Genomic DNA, 10,570 nt, shown 5'->3' with positions numbered 1-10,570 from the left:
AAGCACCAGACCGGCGCTGAAGAGACAGACAGACGGCCTGCTCCAGGTGCCCCCCTCTGAATGGGGGGAGGTGGCTGAGTGTGGGGTAGGAGGCACCACACTGGTGTGCTGGGGCGCAGGCAGGGCTGAGAACAGAAGGGCCACAGGCAGAGCCAGTACGGCCACAGCCGGGAGCGACCGCTGAGCCACTCTGGTTGGAGATGGAAGGGGAGGTGGAGGTGGAGGGGGAGTGAAGGGAGGAGCAGAGTGAAGGGGCTGGGTGAAGGGAGGGGGTGGGGTGAAGCTCCGCCGGGCCTTCGGAAGGGAGGAGGTACCTGGCAGCTCGTGTCCTGAGAGGAGGACACCGAGGAGGACACCGAGAAGAGGGGCAGGAAGGAGAGAGGGCATTAACTGCACAGCCCAGCCTGGACGGGTGGGCACAGGATCCACATCCCAGGACGTGGTGGGAGGGACACCAGCTCTAGGACCCAGGGTCTGCTCTGGTCTCCCTCACACACGCAGTTCACGCACACTTCCCAAGAGGTTGACAGAGGGCAGGCCTCTGAGTGTCTGAGTTTGGGGGGAGGGGGCTGCAGAGCCAGCAGGGGTCGGTGGGGTGCAGAGGTGAAGGTGGGCAGCTGGGGGAGGACCTGCAGCCTTGGCTGAACAGTGGCTGGAGCACAGGTGTTCTGAGCCCCTGGTCCCCGGTGATGGTGTCCTCTCCACAGCATCTGGCCTGGGCAGAGCAGACAAGACTTCCTGGCCAGAGCTGAGGCATCTCCGGCCCGGCAGGAGGAGGAGGGTTAGCGATGGGTGTGGGGTCCCTCCCCATCACCACCACCCTGACCCCAACACCTGGAGCCCCACGGCACCTTGGTATCACGCACTCCTCCCTGGGTCCCCACCCCATCTTGGCATCCTCAGCTGTACTCTACTATCACCCACCTGTCTCTCTATTTCTAACCATTGGTTCAAGCTATTAATGCTGTATTCCTGAGGGTGGAATGCCCACCGGGAATTCTGGTCCATGCAGGCTTTCCTTTGGGCCCACCCATCGTTTGTAAATAAAGGTCACTTGTTTGTGAGCCAGATAGTCACTGTCTCCTCTCCTTGTGAGAGCCCAGGGACACAGCAGTTGCCAGCAGCTCCGGGAGAAGGCCTGGCGGGCTGCTTCTGCCAAGATTACGCCCGAAAACCCCACAGGGCCGTTGGACAATAACAGATGGGGTCGCCGTGCATTGGAATTGACTCCAGGGCACCTAACAACAGTAACCTCATCATGAGTGCCTGGGTGGTACAAGCAGTGACCACACTCGACTGCTAACCCAGAGGGTGTAGGTGCGCATCCACCCAGAGGCACCGCGGGAGATCTGCTTCCGAAAAATTAGCATGGAAACCTGTGCGGGGCACAGCTCTGATACGTGGAGGGGTCCCCAGGAGTCAGTTGATGTCATGGCACGTGGTACTGGCCCCTGTGTATTTACTGATTCCTTCCTGAGTGACGAGGGCTCAGCAGAGTCTAACATTGTGGGTCCAGAAGTACGCGCTGCGTGTCTGTGGGTGGTGGGAGCGTGCCGGGGCGGGAGAGTGCACTGTGACCGGTAGGCACAGCTCAGCTGTGACCGCATCCCTGGGTGCTGTGTCTTGTGGATTCCGGGGCGTGTTTGTCTGGGGCGCTCCAAGGCCCTCAGGGTGCACTGATAAGTGGTGTCCTGGTGATCTGAGGGGGTGGGGCTGGGCTGCTGGCGAGCCAGAGCTGGGCCTGGCAGGCGAGGCGGGCTGGCTGGGGTTGACACGGCCTTTGCTTTGCAGATGTATGCGTCACACGAGGACAGCTGCATAAGCGAGGCGGACCTCTCCTGCATCCTCAAGACGGCCCTGGGGGTGGCTGAGCTCCCTGTGATGGACCTCTTCAGAGCCATTGATGAAGACAGGAAGGGAAGAATCTCCTTTGGTGAGTGGCTGCAAAGTGGGGTCATGCCCCGAGGGTCCCCAGGGCAGGGAGGGGCGGAAAGTCAATGCCTGTCCCATCAGGCAGTCTGGGCAGTGGAGCCCAGGCCCCTACATCCTTCTCCAGGAGGCCCGGTTTCTTGGCAGTATGGAGATGGCTTTCCTTGAAGGAAGCTTCCCTGTGGAAGCCAGCAGGGGTGAGTAGGGAGCTTCCAGATCTCTTCTCTTCAGGCAGCTAATGAAACCTAATGCCAAGCTTGTTCTGAAGCTCCCAGCCCGTTCCAGACACCAGCACTGTGGGCAGCAAAGCTCGAGCCCGTTCCAGATGCTCTGTCAGGGCCGCAGACAGGGGATCCACAAGGGCCAGCAGCAGTTTGCAGGGTGTGCAGCCAGGGCGCAGGGTGCAGGAGGGCCAGGTCTGCGATCCACCGTGGCGTCCCTTTGCCCTGTGCGGGTCCAGTACTGTCACCGGCAGCTGTGCCTCGGGCTGCACCGGACGGCTGCATCTCACCACAGTCATCCCCAGAGAGAGGGCGCCGCAGGGCCATGCAGACGCATGGCCGCAGCCTCTCATGCGCTCACCCGCTGGGGTGTGTCCTGCAGCCCCTACAACAGTGACTGCATTCCTGGAGCATAAGCAGTTGGTTGCTGAGGCAGCACCCTGAGCAGGCCGGCTGACAACAGCAAACACGCCGTTTTTAAGTCATGTGGACAGTGAGCAAAGCCATCCAATGTGGTCACTCCCTCCTATTGGTGTGTGGCAGGGTGTCAGTGCAAGGTGTGGAGTGACGCGCGGGCTTTTGACCCCACCTGTTTCTTGCCCGTCCCCTGAATCCATGCAGGCTTCACCCACTTCCCCATCCTCTCACCACGGATGCAGTGGCTTGACCTTGAAGGACCATCTTAAATAAGGTCCAAAACACCCATGAAAGTCCCAAGTGCCCCCTGAGAGAGGACGGAGATGGCAGGGGCTCCAGTGACCCAGGGGCAGAGTTCCGTGGCCATCCCAAGAGGGCAGATTCTCAGGAAAACTTCTCTCGGGAGGGCACCCAAGCCAGGTGCGCAGGTGTGGGCACCCAGGAGTGAGGGCCGGAGCGCTCTGCAGAAACGCCAGGCAACACCGCTGCCACCACACCCGTCTCGGAATTCCTGTGTGTCATCACTGGGATATAAGTCAACGTGGACACTTTCTGACCACAGACGTCTCTGGAATGGACTGTTCATATCATTGAGATACGTTCTAAAAATTGTATCCAGTTGTCAGACACAGAATATGTATGTTTGTGTGTGTTCATGTGTGTTGTATGTGTGTCTGTGGTGTGTGCTTGTGTGCATGTATCTCTGGTACATTGTATGTTGTGTGGGTGTGTATAGTGTGTATGTGTGCATCTGTGTCGCAGGGAGTGGGTCTGTGGGGTGTATGTATATGTGTGTGTGTCAGGTAGATGTATGTGTGATGTGTGTGTGTCTGCGGTATGTTATCTGAGGATGTGTGTATGTCTGTGTGTTGTGTGGGTGTGTATTTCTGTGTGGGGTGTGTGTGTGTATGTGTAGGGGGTGTATCTGTATAGTGTGCTGTACATGTATGGTGTGTATTCCATGATATGTGTTTGTGCCTTTCTATGTGTGTGTCTGCTTCTGTGAGTCTGATACTTGTGTATGTCAGCATATGTAGTTTGGGGAGTGTCTGGTATGTGTGTTTAGTATGTGTCTGTGTGGGGGGTGTCTGTGTATGATGTTATGTGTCTGTGTGGTGTGACGACTGGGGACAGGCACAAACAGAAGCTCAGGCGGCCAGGTATGTCTGTGTCTTTGATATGTGAGATGTGTATATCTCTGGTATGTGCGTCTATGAGGATGTGTCTGTCTCTGGTTGTGTGTGGTGTGCATATGTATGTATGTGGTATGTTGTGTGTGCCTGTGTGGGGTGTGTCTGGTGTGTTGCACATGTGTGGTATGTGTGTGTAGTCTGTATCTGCTGTTTGTGGTGTGTGTGTCTATGTAGGGGAGTGTATATGTATGTTTGTTTGGGGTGTGCCTGTGGTATGCTATAGATGTGTTGTGTGTATATGTGCATATGTGTGTCTTTAGTATGTGTCTGTAGTCTGTATGTATGGATTTGTGATTGTGGGTGTAGCATGCATATCTCTAGGGGGCTATGTGTGGCATGTGTATTATGTGGTGTGTGTGTGATTGGTGTGTGTGATTGTGTCTGGTATGTGTGGTGTGTATGGGGTATGTGGGGGAGGTGTCTTTATGGTGTCTGTGTCTGGTATGTGTGTGATGTGTGTGTCCGTGATGTGTGTCTGGAGGAGATGTGTCTGTGGTTGTGTTTGGTGTGTGTATGTATGTCATTCTGCATGATGTGTTATGTGTTGGGGGGTGTTATGTGTGATGTGTGTACTTGTGTCTGTGTAGTCTGTGTAGTCTGTGTGTCTCTGGTATATTTACGTTCAATGTGTGTGTGGTGTGTGTATCTCTGTAGGGAGTATGTTATGTGTGGTATATGATGCTGTGTGTGTGTGTGGTATGTGTATATGTGATGTGTGTGTGGCATGTGGGATTTCTTTGTGGAGGGTATGTGTGTCTGGTGTGGGTATGTGTGTGGGGGCATGTATTTGGTTGTTTGTAGTATATGTATATCTATGTGGTGGTGTGTGTTGTGAGGTGATTTGTGTAGCATGCTGTTACATGTGTGGTGTGTGTTAGTCTGCTGTGTGTATGTGCGATGTGCGTATCGAAGGAGTGTTACGTGTGGTGTATGTAACTATGTAGTCTTTGTATCTGATATGTGTGTGTAATGTGTGTATCTCTCTAGAGGGTGTGTTATATGTGGTATATTATGTGTGTGTGTGGTGTGTGTATGTGTGATGTGTGTGTGGTGGGGATGTCTGTGTGGAGTGTATGTCTGTCTGGTATGTGGATGTGTGATATGTGTGTGTGCCTGTGGTGCATGTATCTGTTGGGGAGTGTCTCGTTATGTGTGGTGTGAATATGTATGTATGTGGTGTGGTGTGTTGTGGGGGAGTTGTGTCTGTATAGTACTGTGTGTCTGTATAGCCTGTGTTATATGTATGGGTGATGTGTGTCTGGTGCGTATATCTGTGGGGTGTGGGGTGTGTGGTATGTGGAGTGTGTGTGTGTGTATGTATGGTGTATGTGCTTATCTGAGTGTGTGTTTGTGCACTTGTTTTTGTCATCACCAGTAGGGGGTAACGCCCCCTGGTATGGTTGGTTTGTGTTGTTGCTGACGATATTTTTCACGAATGCTAGCCAGTTGCAGTCTGTTTCTGGTAAGGACTGTTCCAGACTTTCCCACAAGGTGTCACTGGCTTTCAGTGTTTCCAGAGCCACTTGAAGTCTGTCATCTGCTAAATCCAGCCCCTTGTGTTCAGCAAAACTCCACGCTGCCCATGCGCGGACCCACTCAGACATGGCGCGTGGTGACTGGGGAAAGGCACTGGCACAAACAGAGAAGCTCAGGCGGTCAGCCTCTGCCGTGCCTCGTTTCTTCCTTGGTAAAATGTGTGTGATTGTCTTAGGCTGGGTTCTCTGGAGAAGCAAAATCAGTGAAGCATGTATATATGAATGTGTAGAGAGAGATTCATCTCAAGCAAACACCTCATGCAGTTGTGGAGGCTGGCAAGTGCCAAATCCATGGGGAGGCTTCGGCTGGTGGCTTCTGATTCACGCTGATAGTAGGGGATGAAGATGCAGGCCACACCCCCAAGGAAATTCCTTTCAACTGATTGGCTGCTCACATCAGCTCACGGGTTAGAGGATGATCACATAATACCTGTCAAACCCCAGGGAATCATGGCCCAGCCCTGTTGACACATAACTTTACCCATCACAGTGTCCAACAGTCCTTCCTCCCAGAGCATCGGATTATGGCCCTGCACATTTTCTCTGGACCGCCTCCTACAGTTAGCAGTCCGTTGCATGTACTGGGGGCCCTGGTGATGCCAAGAGAAGCAGATGCCACATCCTCCTCCTGCGGAGCAGCTGGTGGGTTCGAACTGCCAACCTTTCAGTTAGCAGCAGGGTGCTTAAGCACTGTGCCACCTAGGCTCTTCTGTAAAGATTTCATCCTTGGAAATGCTATGGGGCTCTTCTACTCTGTCCTGCAGGATCGTTGCAAGTCAGAATCAACTTGACGGCGGGTGACAGGTCGGATTGCATGTGCTAAGTGACCAGAGTAGGTCTAGTGAATCAAAAATCATAAACTTTCTTTAGATTTTCCCCAAAGTGGAAGAGTGAAAGGACAAGTAATCTGTCCCTTTGTTTCCACAGAGAAAACCTGAGGTGGGTGTTCTCGTCACCTCCAGAAGTGTCTCTTCATCACTGTACCCCTCCCTGAGGGGGTGTGGGAGTGGGGGGGAAGGGAGCACCCACTTGGGCTCGGTGAGAGCGCCCCCAGATGGTGGACATCCACACCTCCCCGCTCCCCATAACCACAGTGTCTTATCTTTTCCAGCCGACTTCACCAGGTTCACAGACATGCACCCCGACTTTGCAGAAGAGTTTCTGTACCCTGATCAGACTCGATTTGAGAGCTGCACACAGACTCCGTCGGTGCCAACCCCGAACGGCCTCTGTACTGACTTCAGCCCCGAGAGCACTGACCCAGGGGGGAAGCCCCCCCACAGGAAACTGGACTAGGGCGGGCGGTCCAGGCAAGATGAGACCTCCCGGCTCTGCCGCCGTGCCCTCCGTGGGGCTGCGGCCCTGGCGTTCACTCTCCTCATGCGTTTATTGTCTCCAAACCCAGGTAGCAGACGACCCAGGGTTTGTGTTCTTGTTGCTTTGTGGAGAGTCAGGGTGAGGGCACAGTCCTGTGGGCTGTTTGTGTCTGACGGGAGAGCCACACACGTGTTGATGCCCACGGGATGCCTGTGTGAGGGCGTTGCTCACGGCACACATCCAGGTGCTCCTGCGGCACGGGGGATTCCCTCCGAGGACAGCTCCTTGGCTGGGTTCGGTGGACACCAGGTGTGGCTCTGTCTGTACCTGAAGTGGCCTGGTTTTCTGTTTCCCTCACCGTCTTTTCCAGCGGTCTGTTTTGTTGTTTCACGGTGGCACACGGGGAAGGCTGGGGCCTCCGTACACACAGCACACACACTTGAAACCCGGAACGTGGCACCACGTTTTGATGCCAGCACAAACGGCCCGCCACCTCGTGGATGCCCAGCGTGGCAACAGCATTGTCTGATTTTTAAACGTTTCTATATTTGTGTGGAAACTCATGCATATTTTATACACTTCATTTCGATACTTCAGGAAACATTCAGCATTTTTTAAAAAGACGAAATGGTTTTTCTACTTCATTTTTCCTTTGAGGGTCAGAGGAGATTTATTTTTGACCCTTTTTTGATAGACCCTAAGGCTGTTTGGGGCATTGACTTCCATTTCTACCAGGCCTCTCTCACCCAGGTACCTTCCTCTCCTCCTAGCCAGTCAGGCCCCCAAGGGGAGCCTTGGCCATGAGGACCTGGCCCCCAAATCCTTTCTCTGTTGTCCCCCATCCTTGTCTAGCCCCCTACTCCCCTATTTTATAAACATTAACCATTTGGTAAGGTTGCTTCAGTACCCTGTGGTCTACTTCACTGTAGCTTAAAGTCCAGCTGAAGCGCTGAGTGTGCAGTAGATGGAGGAGGCTGCGGGGTCAAGGCTGGGTGTCTTCCACTTTTTCATGAGTAGCCATGACTGTAAGTCTCAGGCAGGCGGTGACGCTCTGGAGTACACACAGTTCCTCTGTCACTGACGGGCTTCCAGAGGGAAGTGAATGCTTTCTTCCTCTGCCCCAGTTTCTACGGTGACTTCCAGTCCCTGGGTGGTGCTGGGAACATGCTTGACTGCTGACCACAAGGTTGGCGGTTCGAGTCCACCCAGGGGTGCCTGGGAGGAAAGTCCTGGTGATCTGCTTCCGGAACGCCAGCCACTGCTAGCCCAGCGGAGCCCAGTGCTGCTCCGACGCCCATGGGTTGCTGGGAGGCGGAACGACTCACGGCGCCCGGCTCCGTTTGTTCGGTTAGCTGCTGCTGTGGATCAGCTGACCGCCCCGTGGAGAGAGCGAGCTGGGTCTGTCCCACACGTGTGGGCTGTGGGCTGTGGGGAGGGTCCGGCACTGAGCGTCTTGCCCACTTGCAGCGCTGGCGCCCAGCTCACCGTGGTCAGGGAGGGCGGGGACTCCGCGGAGGGCGGGGAGAAGGCGTTGCTGTGGTGCGTGTGGGTCCACGCCCCCCGACCCAGCGGCAGCCCTGCCTGGAATGGCTGGAGTTGCAGCGTGATTTGGCACCGCCTCTCACGTTTGTGACGTCACAGCGTCTTTGTGAAGTAACCAGAAGCGGGGTCTGAAGCACAACCCTAACTGTAGACATTAGTTTGCTTCCTGAAGCAAAGCCTGCAGGTTGGTTTGGGGGAAAAAAAATAACACTGCGATTCTGAGATGGATTGCATTCTGTATTTGGGGATCTACGACGCAGCCAGGGCCAGGCAGGCCAGGGAAACCTTGGTGGCTGTTGACTGACCTTTTCTCCACCAATGAAGATGGACAGTGAAGCCAACCCCTCACCTTGCACTCTGTGTGGTCCTCTCCAAGCTGTCGCTGATGCGCACACTGCCCGCTGGCCAGGAGGCAGCCCCCTGGCAGTGAGTGGGACCAGCCACAGCAAGGCCGGACTCTTGAATTGCCAGACACAGAAGAATCAGCCCAGGCCTGGCAGCTCCGCGGCATTGGTATAGAGTCAGGAGGAGCGGAAGCTTGCTGCCCGAGAGTGAGGCCTGCAAGCAAATGGTCCATGAAGGAGGCTAATAGACGAGGATGTTCAGGGGGCTGGGGGCCAGACGGGGCTCCCTCCCCTAGGTCTGTGCATGAAGGGTTTTTTGAGTGATAGGCCTCCGGGCATTTTCAAGAAAAAACAAAAAACCTCTGATAAGCAGACTTATGAATGGATGTTTATTCCTCCTGATTCACTTTTCTCGTAAGTGGTATCTTCGCAGCAGCGGCTTTCAGAACTGTGAAATGTACATAGAGTCTGAGTCAAAATCCCTTTTTTGTGAGATGGGGACACATAGGACGTTGTCTGTGGGCCGGGGTTTGTGGGGTGGTCCCGTGGGAAGACCTTTGGCTTTGATTGTCAGTGGAATAAATAAAGTGCACAGTCTTACACGCTCGAGGATGTGTTTTGTTACGTGTTGATTTTTATTCGCAAGGCGAGAGCAGCCGTCTCTTAGGCTGAGCTGAGACACCAACAGCACGAAGTCTCCTCTCGCCGCCTTTTCCGGCGGGGTCTGAGAACAGGTCACTGGAATTCTGTAGAGAAAGCTTTGTTGATAGCACAGGGGGCTCTGCAGCATTTTGAGGCACGGGGACAGCGGTAAACATTCACAGAATTCCAATGGGGTGGCTGCCTGGTGTTCGCTGCAGTCCGTTTGCATAATCCCTCGATATGAAGTACATACACCTTCAAGATGTTCTGTTAAGGAGAAAGTGGGCGTGCACTCCATCTTACTATTAAATCAGTGAAGGATTTAGAAATAGCAGCTGTGTCGCACCCCCTCCCCAAATTTTTATATAAAAAATCAAGGTTGTGTCCCTACCCCCTTCAGAGATCACTGTGCTGATGGTCACAGAAACAAGTCCAAAAAGCGGAGGGCCAGCGATTTTGTGTGATGTGACCGCAATTGGGTAAGAGAGGCTATGACCAAATGACATTGTTTCCAGTACAGCGATTTTTACTTTATTCTTTGTGCATTTGCCCTTTTTAATAGGTTAGCATTGGTTAAAAAAAAAATTTTTTTTAATTGTCATCAAGTCAATTCCAACGCATAGCGGCCCTGTAAAACAAAATAGAACTGCTCCATAGAGTTCCCAAGGCTGCAGTCTTCGTAGAGCGGACTGTCACATCTTTCTACCAGAGTGGCTGCTGGGTTTGAACCAGCACCCTTTCAGTTAGCAGCCAAGCACTTCACTGCTGCTCCACCAGGGCTCCTTGAAGTTGGCTAAGTATGTTTAATTTTTTTTAGTAAAGAGATAAAGACATTTTTCCTTTGAAGCTGGACTAGGGAGCTATTACTCAGAATCGAAAGATGGCAACCATTATAGCGAGGCTAAAGGGGAAGTAAACGCCGAGTCCAAGGGCTGGCCTGGCTGCAAGAGGAGTGACAGGCTGCGTGCACGGTGGAAATGGGGTACGTGGAAGGTGATTGCTGTGGTGTGGGTGCGTGCTTGTTGCTGGAAGAGCATTAGACAGGAGGTACAGAAAATAACTGCAGTTTATTGAGTTTTCTATTTTGTAAAATATTTGCATATGTGTCTGCTTATCGTTTTCAACAAGACACTAAGATTTAGGAGTCAACAAAATAGATTTCTCAGTCACGACTGCTCTTGTCATCTCCACTCCCCCAGCCTGACTGAGGAGCCCCACTCCTGGGAGTTGGCTGGTGCAGTGGCACAGGGCAGGGTGAGAGAAACTACACACTAGACCTTGACTGCACTGTTCAGAAGTAGAACACATCCTCCATTTGTTCCCTGGCTGGAGTGAAGGACCTGAATTCAGCAGGTCTCTGCTGGCATAGTGCCTGAGGCACTTGACTGCTAACCGGAAGGCTGGTGGTTTAAGCCTACTAACCACTCCTC

At 53.4% G+C, this 10,570-nt stretch overlaps 1 protein-coding gene across 1 annotated transcript in view; it reads left to right on the top strand.

The window, feature by feature from the left end:
- The window catches only part of LPCAT1 (lysophosphatidylcholine acyltransferase 1), a 72,712-nt gene extending 66,121 nt beyond the window's left edge, over window positions 1-6,591 (top strand). The window contains exons 11-12 of the mRNA XM_007951623.1: window positions 1,792-1,933; window positions 6,407-6,591. Coding sequence (XP_007949814.1) covers window positions 1,792-1,933; window positions 6,407-6,591 — 327 coding nt within the window. The remainder of the gene's footprint in view (window positions 1-1,791; window positions 1,934-6,406) is intronic.
- The last annotated feature ends 3,979 nt before the right edge of the window (window positions 6,592-10,570 follow it).

Source organism: Orycteropus afer, unplaced genomic scaffold (genome assembly GCF_000298275.1).
Source record: "Orycteropus afer afer isolate SDZICR_OR568_19922 unplaced genomic scaffold, OryAfe1.0 scaffold00303, whole genome shotgun sequence".
In the NCBI taxonomy this organism is placed as follows: domain Eukaryota; kingdom Metazoa; phylum Chordata; class Mammalia; order Tubulidentata; family Orycteropodidae; genus Orycteropus; species Orycteropus afer.
Note: the sequence above shows the minus strand (reverse complement) of the source record. Positions and strands in the feature narration are given on the sequence as shown.